The following is a 19,133-nucleotide window of genomic DNA, read 5'->3' as shown; positions in this document are numbered from 1 at the left end:
AATCATTTAGAAACTTATTTATCTCTTAGACCCAGAAATGAATTTGTCCCACAAAACTCTCTCACAGACACTGGAGCGTTTCAAAACCGAGTCTATCAGAGGATTCTCTATTCACTGAATGATTAAATTTACAGTTTTAATAAATTTTAAGCTTAAATTAAACATATTCCACACACAAATATATTCAAATAAGATTACAAGTAATAGAAAAAAAATAAAACTGGTTAAGTTCTTAAAGATTATCGAGGAGTATTGAATAAACACAAACCTATTAGTTCTTCAGTCTCTTCCTGTTTAATTCTGCAGGGTTCTGGATCACTCATCTTCTCACTGTCCTTCAATAAACTCTGTCTTTGTCTTTCACTGATGGAGAATAAACAGAGAAATCTGTGTCATTTACACTCACCGATGAAATAAATTTTATTATGATGCCATATCTTATAGGTAGGGCCAGTTGGAATCTGGGGACATTTTTTTTTGCTATTTCTGCGCAGAATTGTGTTAAAAATCTATGGATTTGTGCAGAATTAATTTGGGAGTATCATAACTAAAACCTTAATATATGAAATAAAAATACATTTTTAACTTGTATTTAATGCTTACAATGCAAATCCAACTAGATTCACTTTATTTGGTAAACAAAGCAAGTCTCTCATATAATATCTCTACTAAAAGACAGAAAATTTTACTGTACAGACTATATTGTAAATAAATCAATAATAATTTTAAAATATATAGTCCTATTAATCAATAATAGTACTGTAATTAATTTAAAAACTGAATGAATATAAATTTACACACATTTACACAAGTAAATAAACAGAATTAATAATGGGCTTAAAATCTGTGGAATTCTGCGCGCGTAGATTCCATGTGGGCCTACTCGTAGGTCAGGGGTGTCCATACTCTGTCCTGTGTTGTTTAGCTCCAACTTCTTTCAACACACCTGCCTGGAAATGTATAGTATACCCAGAGAGAGCTTGATTAGCTGGTTCAGGAGTGTCTAAGTGAGGTTGGCACTAAAATTATTCAGGACTTTCTAGACATTCTAAATATTGTAGGATGTGTTGAGAGAAGTTGGAGCTAAAATCTGCAAGACACCGGCCTTCGAGGACTGAGTTTGGATACCCCTGTTGTAGTTGATACAATACGAAATTCACTATATGATATTACTGTATGTATTTTGCTCCTATAACATTCAATTAAAAGTATCAGTCTGATGAAGTAAAAGCAGAAGCTATTGATATGAAATAAAGAGGATTTCAGCAGCTCTGATATTTCCATTTTTTTTTATTTCAGAATCGATTGGTACTGAATAATATATTGTGACAACTCTACCACATTACGACAAAATTTGCTTATTACACAACTAAAAATGTGCTAGAAACAATACCGTTTTTCAAAATGTGTTTACATTTGGAATAACAGAATTATAAAGTAATCTTACTCAAACTCAATTGCTGGAGGGCCGCAGATCTGCACAGTTTAGTTCCAACCCTAATTAAACACACCTGATCAAACTAACCGAGTCCTTCAGGCTTGTTTGAAACCTACAGGTAAGTGTGTTGGAGCAGGGTTGGAACAAAACTGTGCAGGGCTGCAGCCCTCAGGGAATTGAGTTTGACATCCCCGATCTAGCATCATATGGATGTCTATGTTATCCAGTGCACGTTCATGACTTCAGGGGACGTGGCTTTGGATGGCAGGGAGGGATATGCATTCTCAATGCTTTGCTGTTAGCATTATCCCAGATCTTCTTCTACACTTTAAACCATAAACTATTACTTTAACGTTTTCAGCATCAACTTTCATTAATCTGTTGTGGTAGATTCCCATTATGTCCCTTCACAGATTATACTTTGCGATATAACAAATTTGGAAAGACTTAAACACTAATGTAAACACAGATAAACTCAAACACTTCACTCATATTGTCCTCTCAGAGCTGCTCTCTGCCTGCTGTATTGTTTTGGTCAGCAGACACACAGATAGAGGTGAACTCAATGCAGAAACTAGTCGCAGATTGTCGCTTTAATAAACTGTAAAGTGTGTTTTATTGTTGTGTAAACACGAGAAAAAGCGTCAACGACTCACCTCAGCTCTGAAGACTCGACGCTGAGTGAACGCGTCAGTGCTGACGTCATCAATGCGTGGCGGGAGCAACGGTGGATCAACAAAAACGCGCCAATTTAAAATACTGCTGACAGGACAAAACAATCGCTAATGTAGAGAAAAGGCCATCTTATCAAATACGTGTTAGGTGAAATATTGTTTATTAGGCCCTTTAGAAAGATACATTCACAGTTAAAATGAAAAGGCAAACATTATTCGTGGCTGATAAGTAAAAAAAAATAACTTTTTTTAAAGCTAACTACTATTAATACACATAGCTACACTATAAAATATGTTGAAATACTTAATACAAGAATTACAGGTGCTCAATCTGCCCAAGACAATTTTTTATACTTAATTACATAGATTGTATCATGAAGCAAGATGTCAAAGGCCTAATATGGCATTTAAACAGAGTGACCATACACCATCTTTTGGGGGATTTAGCTTTCTAGAGTCCTCATTAAAAGTATGCGTTTTTGCATTGCTTTATAAAACATTTACTTCTCTTTAAGTCTGATTTATACTTTTACATGGCTCCACAGCTGACTGCACACATAGCCATTAGATGTAGAGGCTTTTATACTTGACACGCTCACAGTTTTACTAATATTTGTAACAACAGGAGGCGACTAAAGAGAATAACTATTATCATCAAACAGTGGAAAAAAAAACATTTCAGCGCATGGAGTTGCTGAATGAATTTAATTATATATATATATATATATATATATATATATATATATATATATATATATATATATATATATATATATATGAACAGGTGGTAGATAAATTTGGAGGACACTTATGAAAATGTTTACCACACCAATATTGGCCAGTCATGTGCACATGTAAACATTGGTCAGTGCATCTCGATCCCTCAGTAGGCCTAAAAGACAACAGTGAACATCTTTACCTGTCAGTGGGTGCGCATGTCTCCTGAATAGCTTGAGGAGTAAAAGTAGATGTTTTCCTAATTGATTTAAACTGATTTTGTATGGAGCTAATAATATTCCAAAACTATGTGAATTTAAATTGTGTTAATTTGAATTATTGGGGCGAGGCAGTGGCGCAGTAGGTAGTGCTGTCGCCTCACAGCAAGAAGGTCGCTGGTTCGAACCTCGGCTCAGTTGGCGTTTCTGTGTGGAGTTTGCATGTTCTCCCTGCCTTCGCGTGGGTTTCCTCTGGGTGCTCCGGTTTCCCCCACAGTCCAAACACATGCAGTTCAGGTGAATTGGGTAGGCTAAATTGTCCGTAGTGTATGAGTGTGTGTGTGGATGAGCCAGAGATGGGTTGTGGCTGGAAGGGCATCCGCTGCGTAAAAACTTGCTGGATAAGTTGGCGGTTCATTCCGCTGTGGCGACCCTGGATTAATAAAGGGACTAAGCCGACAAGAAAATGAATGAATGAAATGATGAATTTGAATTATTACGGATGGAAAAGCACAGTTTCTCAGCTTTTCGGTATAGTCCGGTCCCCATAAGTACCGAAGTACCGAACCCCCCCAGGCTTTACATCGGATATCACTTAGCCAGTGGAGATTACAGATTTTTAAAGAAAACAGACCTTAAACGCCCTGATTTTGCAATGGCATACAATTCACCGGAAGCGCTTAACCAAGGTTACTGGCAAATTAAAAGTCCTTTAGCATACTTCGGCATATACCCCATTGTCAATAATTCAAATGAACACAATTTAAATTCAGATTGTTTTGATGTATTATTAGCTACATAATTTAGAACTTACTTAAACCACCTGAACAAAAGAATAGCGTCAAAAATGTGTTAAAGGTGCAGTATGTAAGATTGACACCCATTGGCACTCTAAAATCAAAACACTGTTTGACTCCGCCCCTCCTCTGATGACTCAAATGCAGGTACACTGAAGCAGCCTTCATGACTGAAATGAAATACGGTGTGTTTTCCACCAAGGCGTTGAAATATAACGGAGTAAACTTTCAGTGGGCTGGGTATAGAGACCACAACAAAGACAGACATTTTCAAAAGAGAATAACTGACTTCAGCAATGTTTTTCAGATAGACAAATATATTCACTTAACATGTTTCTAACATATCTGCAAACACATTATGGTATATTTAAGCTTTAGAAGAGACAAAAACTTACATACAGCACCTTTACATACTGAACCTTTTTGCTGTCTAGAGAGTAAATCCAGATCAAATAGGACTCTGTTTTCATTTCAGTTTCCTTTCAAAAGATGTAAGTTCATTAAGCACCATCTAACAGAAAAATCACTTGAGTGTGAATGCTGAAAAACGTGTTGAAAACATTGGCCTTAATGTTTCTTCAGCTCTGCAGCCCTTAAAAATGTCTTGCCACGTTGATCACTGTTTTCCCTCCACATGTTGTTTGAGGTTTGATGACTTTGTGAAGCTCTTCCCACACTCCGCATCTGTGTTTTCTCCAGTGTGCATCCTCTGGTGCTGTTTCAAATATCCAGCTTTATTAAAAGTCTTCCCACATTTAAGGCACACATGCTCTTTCACAGCAGCGTGCATCTTCTGATGCTTACTTAAATGTGACTGTCTTTTAAAACTCTTTCCACACTCGGAGCATGGATAAGGTTTATCTTCTGTGTGAGATCTAAGATGGATCTTCAGATCTGAAGTCCTCAGAAATGTTTTGCCGCATTGATCACATTTGTGTTTTTTCTCTCCAGTGTGGATCAGCATGTGTCGATTAAGGTCTGATGATCGTACGAATGTCTTCCCACACTGGTCGCATGTGTGCGGTCTCTTTCCGGTGTGAATCATCTCATGCATTTTCAGATTTTCTGAATTGCTATATGTTTTTTCGCAGCGTGAACACTTGTAACGTTTCCTTCCAGTGTGAATCACCTTGTGCTTTTTCAGATACTCTGGCTGACTGAATGTTTTGTCGCAGTGCGAACACTTGTACGGTTTCTCTCCAGAGTGATTCCTCTGATGTTTTCTTAGTATATGTGAACGATTGAAACTCTTTCCACACAAAGAGCATGAAAACGGCTTCAGCTTTAAATGAACTTCAAAGTAATTCTTCATGTCTTCACTCAGTTCTGAAAATCAAGTAAACAAAAAAGTTACATTTAAGACCAAAATGGGAAGTAGGGATGCTTTCACTTTCACTTTCACACAATTAATCAATAGGCAGGTTTCCATTACAAACTTGCAGAAATCTTTAGTGAAATTTTGAGTGTCAATTTAAAAACAGGTGAATTTACAGCCATACATGTATTTATTAGTGTTGTCTAGAGAATAATTTTTTAAAAATCTAATTATTGTTTACATGTTGTGGTGAATAATTAATCAAAAAAAATCAACGATTGCCTGATGGTGATCATAAAATTAATTAAGACGATGTTGTCTGATGATTCTGGGTCAGGAAGCGGTATTCTCCCCGTGTTCTTCGTTTGTTCGCTCCTCGTTATTTTGTTTAACCCCTTGATTTTTGTAGGAATGTAACACATATAATTGCACATGCTTGCAAATTACATTTCTAATCAATATTGACCATTGTGGCGAGGGGGCGTCGCCGAGAGCCGTGGGAACGGAATGAGGCAGCCACGTGAGCGGATGCACCTGTGCTGCGCACCGGCCTCGGATCCCACAGAAGGAGCTCTGGACTATAAGAGGAAGCCGAGAGAGGACCGGGCCCGGGCATATTGTTTTACTTTTGCTTTCAGTTTGACGGCAGTCTCCGTGAGGAGCTGCTGTCCGTTTGTTTTGGTTTAGACGGCAGTCTCCGTGAGGAGCTGCTGTCCCTGTTATTAATAAATAATTTAAACCTGTGTCGGTTCTCCGCCTCCTTCTTCCCGGCGGCCAAAGGGCCGTGAACTTCATTACAACCATAAACCAATGTCCAAGGTAACGCCCTGATTATTTTGTTTATTACTGAAAACCAGCCTATCAACTAAATTGCAATGACTAAGGCATTCTTATTGAATATATGCCTCACTAATCAAAAGTACTACTTTTCCTTTAACTCTTGTCCTGCCAACATTCTTTATGAGTTTCACCTAAATTTGACAGTCCTCAGAATATTTTCAACTAGGAATATGACTAAATTACATATTAAAATAAAGAACCACGCCTCTGCTTTCAAAATAAATACACACACACACATATATATTTATATTCTATACTCATGCGTTCATGTTTTATACCCCCTTATGTGCAGAAAGGGTTAATGAAAATGTATTTTTCTAACAGTAGTGCACTTTATAGTACAACCCCAAATCTGAAAAAATCGTAACAGTATGGAAATGCAAAAAAGTAGTGGTTTCTAAATTTACTTTGACTTGCATTTCATTTCAGACAACACAACAAACAATATTTAATGTGTTCCTCATGATTTTTATTGTTTGTTTTTTCAAAATAAAGACGTATTCCAATTTTGGTTATTGCAACACATTTCAAAAATAGTTGGAACAGCAACGCATGTACCACTTTGTAATGTTGCCATTCCTTTTCACAACACCTAAAAGGCGTTTAGCGACTGAAGACAGTAATTTTGTTCAATTGTTCCTGCAAACAAGCCTTGAGGTGGGCAACAGCACAAGGTCTTCATTGTCGCATTTTGCACTTCAAAATGTGCCACACATTCTCCATTAGAGACAGGTCAGGACTGCAGGCAGGCCAGTCAAATACCTGTATCCTCTTCCTCCACAGACAGGACTTTGCATTGTCTTGTTGAAATATGCAAGAGCATGCCTGGAAAAGGTGGCAGCATATTGTGCTCCAAAATCTCTACGCACTTTTCAGCATTATTGGTGTTTTCACGGAAGTGCAGGTTACCTATGCCAAGGGCACTGACACATATCCAGACCATAACAGACCCTGGCTTTTGCATTTGTTGCTGGTAAGTCTGGATAATCCTTTTGTTTTTGGTCCTGAGCACATGGTGTCCATTTCTTTAAAAAAAAAAAAAATACCTGAAATACTGATTCCTCTGAGCACAGTACACATTTCCACTGTCTGATGGGCCATCCCAGATACCTCCGAGCCCAAAGAAGATGACGGCGCTCCTGGACACTGTTAACATAGGGCTTTTTTTTTGGCAGATTACAGTTTTAACTAGCATTTATGGATGTAACTATGTATTGTGGTACTTGACAAAGATTTGCCACAGTATTCCTGAGCCCATGTGGTGATCTGGCTTATAGATAAATGAGGATTCTTGATGCAGCGCCTCCTGAGGAATCGGAGATATATGCGCTTGCACCCCCGTTCTTCACGCACTGAACTTTCTCCAAATTTCTTTGATTTTTTTTGATGATGTTCTGCATTGTTGAAGGTGAAAAGTCCAGTTGTCTTCCTCTCTTTCTCTGAGGAACATTGTTTTAAATATTTCAATTTTCTCATGTGTTTGTTGGCAAATTGGCGATGCTCCGCCCATCTTTTCTCCTAAAGGACTAGACCTTTCCTGGATGCTGCTTTTGCATCAAATCATAATTACAATCATCTGTTGACATCAAATGTTTTAAATTATTTAAAGAATTTAGCTGATTTCTAGCCCTAAAGTGATCCTGTCACAACTTTATTTGGATTGTGTTGCAGGTCTGAATGACAGGAAATGTATATTTACAAATGAAAGTTCAGCAGAAAAACATGAAATATTTTGTGCTCATGTTGTCTGCAATGAAATACAAGTCAAATTAAATTTGAAAATCACCGCTTTCTTTTTTATTTGTGTTTTTCATACGGTCACAACTTTTTCTGATTTGAGGTTGTATTTAAAACACACACACATACTCTACATCAGGGGTGTCAAACTCAATCCCTGGAGGGCTGAAGCCCTGCACAGTTTAGTTCCAACCCTGCTCCAACACACTTACCTGTAGGTTTCAAACAAGCCTGAAGGACCCAATTAGTTTGATCAGGTGTGTTTAATTAGGGTTGGAACTAAACTGTGCAGAGCTGCGGCCCTTTTGGAACGGAGTTTGACACCTGTGCCCTACATACATACACATACAGTCAGTCACACACATGTGTATGGGTGTGTACATGTACACAAGCTCCTAAAGCTGGGACTCGAACTCGGAACGCCCAAAGTGCATTAGCGCTATTCGTCAGCACACAAAATATTTGTGATTTTAATAAACTATTAAGTTTGAACATAAGACGTATCCTGACGTATCTTCTTTTCTGTACGTTTCAGGTCCATAACATTAAACATTACTGAATCTTTAGACGATCAACTTACCGTGAAATTTTTTGGTATGGGTTTGTAGTATAAATATATCCATGAAACTCCTCCCACAAGCTATGCAGCGATATGGTTTCTCTTTGGGATGAATCTTCCTGTGTGCTTTCAGGTCTCGTAATTTACTGAATCTCTTGTCGCAGTGGGAACACTTGTAAGGTTTCTCTCCGGCGTGGATCTTCATGTGAATGATGAGACCGTATTTGCGGCTGAATCTCTTTCCACACTGAGTGCAGGCTAAACTTTTCACAGCTGTGCTGTTCATTGAAACACTACCATCTGTGTTTGTGCGAGTTTCTTCTTCACTTTTGACATGATGTTTCTCCTCATCTTCGATTCCCCACAGTACTTCACTCTCCACCTTCACCTCTGCAAATAAAGTAAATAAGTCACATGACAGTGTTAAGTGGCAGACGGGGCTCAATGATAGTTTGTAATCTAAAATAACCATTAATAAATTTAGGAAAACTTTAGGTGAATCACACACAAGTTCATAGTTTGATTGGGTGTGATTCTGTCTGTGATATCAATTTCCTGCATTTCTGACAGGATTGCATGTTCATGGTTGGACTGGCCCCAGAAGTAAAAGCAGATCATAATCGGAATAAAGTGAAAGGAATGCCAGCAATCAGGCCTCACACCTGTATTGGCCATGGTTGTTGGACAAATGTGGGAAGGGGAAGTGAATGACTGAACTTGAGCTGCTGGCAGAGGGATCCTCCCGTTGGAGATGCATAGTGAGTGGGCCATTGGTGGAAAGAGGGCTGAGTAAACTAGTGATCTAGTTTGCGCAGTATTGGTGGTTTGCGTATCGGGACAATATTGGTAGGAGTTGTAAACTAGGATCTGATGGATTGTATTGCGGGGGGAAAAGAGGGTGGAATTGATGGCCACTGGCTCCATTAGCAGAGAGAGCCTCTGCTTGGGTCAGCACCAGGAGTAAGCAAAACAGGGGGAGTGGGAAATGGCGGGTCTCAGGATCGGTGCCGCTACCGAAGGCAACCTCACGCTAGAACTGGATAGAGGGGTTATGACCCAAGGGAAAGGAGAGGATTAGGATTTTGAAATGAAAAAAGGCTGATGATGCGTTTCCACTGGCATCTTGCAAGTATCGCTCGGCTAAGTATTGCCTGGTAACCCCTAGGTACAGCAACTCTATTGGCATGTTTTGTCAAGTCCCAAAACACCGGATGTCGGCCTGGACGTAGGAGGAGCTGTGTCGTTATTCCTCAGGGAATAAATCTAACTTGGACATAGTAACAGAGATTGGATATGATAATGTTGGATGGAGCAATGAGGAAGCTAGGATGTTCTAATTATTATTCATTAAGTTGACTTATTATTATTATAGGAGTTCTCTTGTAAATGACTGAATTAAGGCAACGCGGTGGCGCAGTAGGTAGTGCTGGTTCGAGCTTAGGCTGGGTTTCTGTGTGGAGTTTGCTTGTTCTCGCCGAGTTTGCATGGGTTTCCTCCGGAGTCCAAACACATGCGCTATAGAAGAATTGGATAGGCTAAATTGTCCGTACTAAGGGCATCCGCTGCGTAAAACATGTGCTGGATAAGGTGGCGGTTCATTCCGCTGTGGCGACCCCGGATTAATAAAGGGACTAAGTCGAAAAGAAAATGAATTAATGATTGAATGAAGGCGAGATTGCTAATGATGAGCCTATTATCTTATCTTAGTGTGCTTCTCCCAAATTAGAAAAGCCCAGGGCCATCTGCTGATGAAAATTTCAGCAAGTTAGGTACCAATTAATTAAAGAGAATTGCAGGTTGTTGAGTAGGATCTTAAACAGCCGTGTTAATAAACTCAACGGATATGTCTGTGATTGGCTACAACAGTCATCGCTTCACAGAATCTTTACACTGAGAGAAGAACATTGGAGCATTTTAAAGCTGTGTCTATCAGAGGAGCAGATATACGAGTGATTCGCTATTGAGTGTTTTATTAGTAATTTTACTGTTTAATGTTACTTCAGTGTAAAAAGTGAAAAACAAAACAACCTCACTGTTCTTCAGCTACATTATTGAAGATTAATGAATAAACACCAACCTGTTTGTTCTTCAGTGTCTTCCTGTTTAATTCTGCAGGGTTCTGGATCACTCATCTTCTCACTGTCCTTCAATAAACTCTGTCTTTGTCTTTCATTGATGGCGGCAGAGCTTCAGGAGAAGAAACAGAGAAATCTGATTCATTTACACTGATTGAGGAAATAGATCTTATTATGATGTTATATCTTGCAGGTGATAGCATTAAGAAAAATAATTGGTTAAAACAAAACTAAACTACTGACAGGAAATAAAGAGGATTGGCCTCAGAGACCTGTGGGTCATCATGTGTCGATTACGGTCTGACGACCGTATGAAACTCTTCCCACACTGAGTACATGTGAACGGTTTCTCTCCAGTGTGAATCCTCTCGTGTGATCTCAGACTTCCTGACTCACTGAATGTTTTCTCGCAATATGAACACTTGTAAGGTCTCTCTCCAGTGTGGATCGTCTGATGTCTTCTTAAACTGTGTGGATGATTGTAGCTCTTTCCACACAAACAGCATGAAAAATGTTTCATCGTTGAATGAACATTAAAGTGATTCTTCATGTCTTCGTTACGCTCTGAAAATCAAGTAGGGATGCTTTCACTTTCACTTTTAAACACTTTAAATCATTATGCATGTTTCAATGCAAACACTTCAAATAAGTGTTATAAGCTCCACAATTATCCTAACTAATAAAATCTGGAAGGGCTAGACCTTTAGATTATAAACTTACCAAGAGATTTGTGCGTGTGTCTTCGTAGAGAAAATGTATCCCTGAAACTCTTCCCACAGGCAATGCAGAGAAACCCTTTAGTGTGAATCTTCTTGTGTGTTTTCAGGTCTTGTAATTTACAGAATTTCTTGTCGCATTGTGAACACTTGTACGGTTTCTCTCCAGTGTGGATCCACATGTGACGCTTGAGATCAAATTTTCGCCCAAAATTTTTTCCACACCGAGTGCAGACGAAACCTTTTACAGCTGTGCTGTTCAGTAAAACACTGTGTTCAGTGCTTGTGTGAGTTTCTTCTTCACTCTTGACATGATGTTTCTCCTCATCTTCACTCTCCACCTTCACATCTGTAAATTAAGTAAAAACATGTCAGTGTGTAACAGCAGACAGTGCTCAAGGATAGTCCCTAATCTTACATATCTTTATTAAAGTTAGAAAAGGTTTAAGTGTATAACACACAAGTTCATAGTAAGCTGTCTTTACATTAAACTTGTGGTATAAAATAGGCTTGTGCAACCCTGCCAGTCCTACACAACCCAACCCGCTCCAAGCTGGTACCAAACCGGCGACCTTCTGCATGGGAGTCGGTTGCTCTAACAAGGAGGCTAAAGACCATGGGTCTAGCGTCTGTTGCTAGAGCACCTTAACTTGCACGATTAATTGATTTTAAACTGAAATGGCTATTTGAAAAGGTGTGCTGTTCAGATCGCAAAAGCTGTGATTATTTTGATTATTATTTTTCACAATATCAATTATTTACAATTTTGTTTTAAACAATAACTAAGGGTAAACAAGAACATTCAAAACCCCTTAGTGCCCCACATAGATATATACACTAGATGTCGCCTGGCCTATTGTTGTCTTTTGGACGGAATGCGTCAATAGCGCCGCCATCTTGCTACAGGGCAGCGCTCCTTTGAAATGAATGCGGGACAAAGGTACAGTGGAGGTCTGTGGCCATGCAAAGCCAGAGATATACACATATACACATATATCTATGATCGGGAGTTTTCCTGGATGTTAGTATGCACTTTTTTTTTTCTAATTACGAAAATTATAATAATTTTACATCACTTTTCTACATTGTTGGATCAGTGACCGCACAGGCATTCCTGATAAAAAGCTTGTGTTTGTGTGTACAGAAATGTACTATTCACATTCACCCTCCCTGTTAAATTTGATCTAATCATGTCCTGAAACACAGCTCCTCTCCTGCTTTCACTTCTCATACTGACGGAGGGAGCGATTCGTTTGTGAATGAATCTCCGTTATGAACGACTCGTTCACTAGCCGACAATAATACAAGTTTCTGGCAGAGCAGCGTCTCATTGTCATATTTCTTTTGCATTGTTTGCTGATTTTATTCAACAAAACTAGCATAAAACTAGCATAAAACTGTGCTTTGTTTGCTCATTACTACACCCGTAGACAGCGCTAAAGTCCCGCATCTTCACGTAATAACACTGTCTTGACTAGTGCGCTTGAATGACATTTGTCCTGGGAGCACTGTACCAATGTGGCGGCGCTATTGACACATGCTCAGGGTCCCTATGCGATATCTAGTGTATATATCTATGAGTGCCCCATCCCACCCCGAAGTAGGAGAATTAAAAACACACAAACACACAACATTAGCACCTACAAGAATTGTCAAAGCAGCTAAATAAATATACATTTATAAAATACACAAAACACTCACACATTAATAAAAAGGGGCAGATAGCTTTCGTGAAAGAAAAAATAAAAATCTTACAAATAAGCAAAGAGACGTATTCCTGACAAAATTAATAAGAGGATCCCAGTTTTTATTAAAAAAAAAGTTTCAGTGGAACCTCTTGGTGTAAACTTAATTTTTTCAATATATAGAGAAGACCTCATATCGTCCAACCATGAGACAGTGAAAGGAGGTTTAGAAGACCTCCAGTGTAATAAAATCCATCTCAGGGCTATCAGAGATGCAATGGCTAGAACATAGGGATTCTTATTCATTCACTCATTTTCTTGTCGGCTTAGTCCCTTTATTAATCCGGGCTCGCCACAGCAGAATGAACCGCCAACTTATCCAATCCGGGGTCGCCACAACGGAATGAACCGCCAACTTATCCAGCACGTTTTTATGCAGCGGATGACCTTCCGGACGCAACCCATCTCTGGGAAACATCCACACACATACACTACGGACAATTTAGCCTACCCAATTCACCTGAACCCCATGTCTTTGGACTGTGGGGGAAACCAGAGCACCTGGAGGAAATCTACTGCGCCACTGCATCGCCTAGGATTCTTATTTGAAAGGTTTTCCAACAAAGCCGTTACACCAAAAATAGCAATCAAAGGGCATGGCTCAAGAGAAATGTTGAAAATTGTAGAAAAAGTATCAAAGAAAAAAACTAAAAATGTCCCAACTTTGGACAAGAAAAAAACCACATGAGCATGATCAGCAGGAGCTAGAAAACACCTATTACAGCAAACATCCACGCCTGGGAATAGCTTACTTAATTTGAGATTTGTTAGGTGAATTCTATGGAGAACCTTAAATTAAATCAGACTCAGTCTGGCACAGGAAGAAGAGGAATTAACCCTTTCAGCTGCCATTTTCCACCATTCCTGATCCAAACCAAGTCCAAGTTCTTTTTCCCATTGATTCTCTAACTGAGAAAGAGAGGGCAATTATTTTGGATATTAACAAACTATGGCGAGGGTAGCGATTGCAAGAAATTAAAAGCATCCAGCTAACATTACTTAAAAAGCAGACAACTGTTAAAGCAGAACCCACGAGCCCTTATTTCACTGCAGTGGAGAAAATAAAAGCTGTAAACTCCATCCCTGCTCTGCTTCTCTCTCACTGTGTGCGCGGATCTTTGACCTGCTTGTATGAGGTAACGTTCCCTCTCCTCTCTCGTCTGTTACAGCGATTCTTGTAGATCCACAGACACCAGCGTGTTTCTCTGCAGCTGGATCAGCTTTGACACTTCCCAAAAGACATTATAATTTGAACGGTATCTGCTTATGTTAGTCTATTTTTAATATTCCCAAGTTTTCCATAATCCTGGACCAGGCCGTATCCTGAGCAGCTGCTGTGGTGGTCATGGAGGAGTGGAAAGCATGAGACTAATCCCTGTAAGATCACAGTGACAGTCAAGTCCTCACATTGATCCTGAAGGGACACCCTGTACACCAGCCGGTGACCTCTCCCATCTGCAGCTTCTCCACGATGGACATTTAGTGTTCTCCAGCACCTAGACTGCACCTCTGCACAAGACTTTTGGCCATAGCAGAAATGGTCGTGCCCAACTGAGCCTGGTTGCTCTCGAGGTTTTTTCCTTCACTTTAGCCAATTGGTGAAGTTTTGTTCCTTGCCGCTGTCGCCACTGGCTTGCTTGGTTGGGACTTGTGGAGCTACTCAAGGATTTGCTCTTCAGTGTTTGAACTTTCAGCAGTGAAAATTAAACCACACTGAACTCTGATAACTGGACCGACACTGTTTCAATTGACTATAATCTTCTATGTTAAGCTGATTTGACACAATCAACATTATAAAAGCACTCTACAAATAAAGATTCATTAAATATACCCACATTATAGACTAACCACGACCGATCATATGTATCCACATTACTCAGTGAACAACACCAGAGCCACACTGACCAGTAGCAGGGCCGGAGCAAGCTCAACTACCGCTTTAGCCAAAGGACGGTCACGCCGCCCTCAACCCCAACCCTCTCTATTCTGTAGCCCTACATGCGGATATAACTGAGGGCGCGGGTGGTGAGGGTAGTGTCGGGGACGCCGCCTTCTCTATTCTATCACAATAGACGTGGATATTACTGAGGGCGCGGGTGGTGAGGGTAGTGTCGGGGAAGCCGTCTTCTCTATTCTATCACAATAGACGCGGATATAACTGAGGGCGCGGGTTGTAGGGTAGTGTCGGGGACGCCGTCTTCTCTATTCTATCACAATAGACGCGGATATAACTGAGGGCGCGGGTTGTAGGGTAGTGTCGGGGACGCCGCCCTCTCTATTCTATCGCACTAGACGCGGATATAACTGAGGGCGCGGGTTGTAGGGTAGTGTCGGGGACGCCGCCCTCTCTATTCTATCGCACTAGACGCGGATATAACTGAGGGCACGGGTGGTGAGGGTAGTGCCACGGACGCCGCCCTCTCTATTCTATCGCACTAGGCGCGGATATAACTGAGGGCGCGGGTGGTGAGGGTAGTGCCGCAGACGCCGCCCTCTCTATTCTATCGCACTAGACGCGGATATAACTGAGGGCGCGGGTGGTGAGGGTAGTGCCGCAGACGCCGCCCTCTCTATTCTATCGCACTAGACGCGGATATAACTGAGGGCGCGGGTGGTGAGGGTAGTGCCGCAGACGCCGCCCTCTCTATTCTATCGCACTAGACGCGGATATAACTGAGGGCGCGGGTGGTGAGGGTAGTGCCGCGGACACCGCCCTCTCTATTCTATCGCACTAGACGCGGATATAACTGAGGGCGCGGGTGGTGAGGGTAGTGCCGCAGACACCGACCTCTCTATTCTATCGCACTAGACACGGATATAATGCGCGGGTGGTGACGGTAGTGTCGGAGACGCCGCCCTCTCTATTCTGCCGCCCTAGACGCGGATATAAATGAGGGTGCGGGGGGTGAGGGTAGTGTTGCGGACGCCGTCCTCTCTATTCTGCCGCCCTAGGCAGCTGCCTAGGTCGCCTCTATGGACGTGCCGGCCCTGACCATCAGAGCCAATAGCATCCCTTTCTGTTGAGTGCGGGAACACAATGACCAATGACAGGTGTTTAAGAACTTGCACGACAATGCTCAAAAAGCAAGCGGGACAATGATTAAAAAGTTTTGTTTGATAAATTTAAAGAGTGTTTTCTTTAAGCAGCTAAAATAAAAGCTACAGTTTATATATAACTGACTGCTTGTATTAAAGGACAAAATTGCATTATCGAACGTTTCCCTTGACACTGGAGCATTTCAAAGCCGTGTCTATCAGAGGATCCGTCTCAGAGCAGATATATGAGCGATTCGCTAATCACTAACTTTTTTATTAGTAATTTTAATGTTTAATGAAACTTCAGCATAAAAAGTGAAAAACTAAACAGTAAAAACAGTGTCCCGTATACTAAACAGAAATATTGTTAAGATATAATGAAAAGAAATATGAAAAAGAACTAAAACTGATGAAGTGTTTAAAGGTTAATAACCGCACTGACCTTCAGCCTCAATATTGAAGAGTAATAAATAAACAAACCTATTAGTTCTTCAGTCTCCTCCTGTTTAATTCTGCAGGGTTCTGGATCACTCATCTTCTCACTGTCCTTCAATAAACTCTGTCTTTGTCTTTCACTGATGGCGGCAGAGCTTCAGGAGAATAAACAGAGAAATCTGATTCATTTACACTGATTAAGGAAATAGATCTTATTATGATGTTATATCTTGCAGTTGACAGCATTAAGAAAAATAATTGGTTAAAACCAAACTAAACTACTGACAGGAAAAAAAAGAGGATTTCAGCAGCTCGGAAAATATTGATGAGTCTCAGAGACCTGTGGGTCATCATGTGTCGATTACGGTCTGACGATCGTATGAAACTCTTCCCACACTGAGTACACGTGTACGGCTTCTCTCCAGTGTGAATCCTCTCATGTGCTTTTAGACTCCCCGAGTCATTGAATGTTTTTCCGCAGTGTGAACACTTGTAAGGTCTCTCCCCAGTGTGGACCATCTGATGTCTTCTTAAACTGTTTGGATGATTGTAGCTCTTTCCACACAAAGTGCATAGAAAACGCTTCATCTTTGAATGAACATTTAAGTGATTCTTCATGTCTTCATTCAGCTCTGAAAATCAAGTAAATGAAAGTAATATTTTAGCATAAAAATGGGTATGCTTTCACTTTTAAATGCTAGGCATGTCTCCATACAACCCCTTTATATAGGTGATATGTGAAATCTGATTCATTTCACTGACTGATGAATCATAATATGATGCTATATCTTGTATTGGATACAATATGTTAGTTTGTAATATACTGACACAAATAAAATTTAATGATTGTGATAATTTGTAGATCTGAAGACATCAGTATAATGAATGACAAAGCACAAAGAATCTATTGACATGAAATAAAGTGGATTTCAGCAGCTCTGATAATATTATTGATGAGGCACAGACTGCAAACACTCATTAAACAGACATCCAGGATCATCAAATCAGACTATTAAGTATTTGCAGGATAAACACTATTATAATTAATTGTATTTAAAAATGCTTCGACATCAACATCTAATTTCAATAGGAAGTAAGCATTTATACCAATTAATTGAGTAGATTGTTAGCAGCAGCACATCTATTTGAGAAGTCACAAAAACCTTTAATAAATCAGGGTTCACTATTAACTAAAAATGTAAACGCTTTCAACATCGAAGCTGCAGCAGATTCCCTTTATTTACATTCACATATTACACTGTGATATTAAAACTGACGTAAAAACCTTCATTCACAATAGAGGAAAACTTAAACACATTCACTCATATAGTCCTCTCAGAGCTGCTCTCTGCCTGCTGTATTGTTTTGGTCAGCAGACACACAGATAGAGGTGAACTCAATGCAGAAACTAGTCGCAGATTGTCGCTTTAATAAACTGTAAAGTGTGTTTTATTGTTGTGTAAACACGAGAAAAAGCGTCAACGACTCACCTCAGCTCTGAAGACTCGACGCTGAATGAACGCGTCAGCGCTGACGTCATCACCGCGAGGCGGGAGCAACGGAGGCTCAACAACACGCCAAACTAAAACACTTAGACAGGACAAAAACAATCGCTAATGTAGAGAAAAAAGCCTAATTAATTAGAATAAGACGTGAAATTGTGTTTATTAGGCTCTTAAAAGCTGTTAAAAATACACCCAACAAAATTAAAAGCAAATGTAATTCTATTTTAAGTGAGAAAAAAAAGCTTTTTCTTAAAAGAAAGTTTGAATAAATCCTTTTTCGTCATTTAAAGTGTAACGCGTCTTTCCTGAACAGGTAAAATCTGTATGTGTTGTAAATCTTAATGATAAAAGATTACAATTACAGGTGATGAATCTGCCCAAGACATTATAGCTGCGTCCCAAATGGCACACTATACACTATGCACTCATGCACTATGTACTTATGCACCTACACACTCAACAGGATAGTATATGTATGTAGTGTCGTCCCAAATGGCACACTAATGTTTTTTTACTAAGCGGAAATTCAAACCGTTTCCCTGATGACGTTTGACGGTTGCCAAATCAGTGAAATAAACGACCGAATTATCAAATAATACCTGCCATGAGTGTAACTGCATTCACCATCAGGAGGAGCTATAATCACTCTTGTAGGAGAATTTTGCTTTCACCATCCAAAATAAATAAAGTTATTCAACATGTGCGTCCGATAGCTCCGCCCCTTCCGCTACATTACCAAACCTGCGGCCGCTGAGTGTGTGAAGTGTCCATCATTTTAGCGGCTGAATGAGTGCATCATCCGGGTAATTAAAGTGCACTTATTATTTTTTGAGTTTTCAGTGTGAACACACTACTAACACTATTTATACTACAAAATGGCGTAGAATAGTGCAAAAGTATGCGATTTGGGACGCAGCTATTGTTTATTACTTTGCATTATCAGGGCTCAACAACAAGGACTGCCCGATGGCCCGGGGCCAGTGTGAGAGACGCTTGGGATAGTAGACAGGATCATTACTGGCCCGATTGAGGCCACCTTTTGTTAAATAATTTCGAACTAAAATAAAATACCTTCACATTTGTCCATACTGCTCTTTTGTTAACACATAATTTTGCTCATTATACATATATTAACATTTAAAAAATATTATTTAAAAAATTAAATAATTATAGACATTATTTTTGACACATTATTTAAAATACGTGGCTTAAAAAATAGCTATTACATTTTATTTTTTCTTTGGTGGGAACAGAGAAAATTTTGGCAGGGCAAGTAAAAATCTGAACCATTGGCCCGATCGGACCAGTAGAAAAAATCATTAGTGT

At 39.9% G+C, this 19,133-nt stretch overlaps 2 protein-coding genes across 4 annotated transcripts in view; both read right to left on the bottom strand.

The window, feature by feature from the left end:
- LOC100329844 (uncharacterized) overlaps positions 1-2,164 on the bottom strand; it is a 55,880-nt gene extending 53,716 nt beyond the window's left edge. The window contains 2 exon segments of the mRNA XM_073936768.1: positions 269-363; positions 2,095-2,164. The gene's annotated coding sequence lies outside the window, so the exon portion shown is untranslated.
- A 1,292-nt stretch (positions 2,165-3,456) lies between these two features.
- Positions 3,457-17,862, bottom strand: zgc:173486. Of its 3 annotated transcripts, none has more exons than XM_073936147.1 (8): positions 17,625-17,819; positions 16,643-16,934; positions 16,348-16,457; positions 11,091-11,435; positions 10,643-10,934; positions 10,373-10,482; positions 8,317-8,685; positions 3,457-5,170 (listed from the first exon to the last, which is right to left on the bottom strand). In XM_073936147.1, exons 1-8 carry the CDS (start codon positions 17,626-17,628, stop codon positions 4,461-4,463), a joined length of 2,232 nt encoding a protein of 743 aa, XP_073792248.1. In that variant the 5' UTR covers positions 17,629-17,819; the 3' UTR covers positions 3,457-4,460.
- Positions 17,863-19,133: the final 1,271 nt, after the last annotated feature.

This window comes from Danio rerio, chromosome 22, assembly GCF_049306965.1.
Source record: "Danio rerio strain Tuebingen ecotype United States chromosome 22, GRCz12tu, whole genome shotgun sequence".
In the NCBI taxonomy this organism is placed as follows: Eukaryota; Metazoa; Chordata; class Actinopteri; order Cypriniformes; family Danionidae; genus Danio; species Danio rerio.
This window is presented reverse-complemented; position numbering and strand designations above follow the sequence as displayed.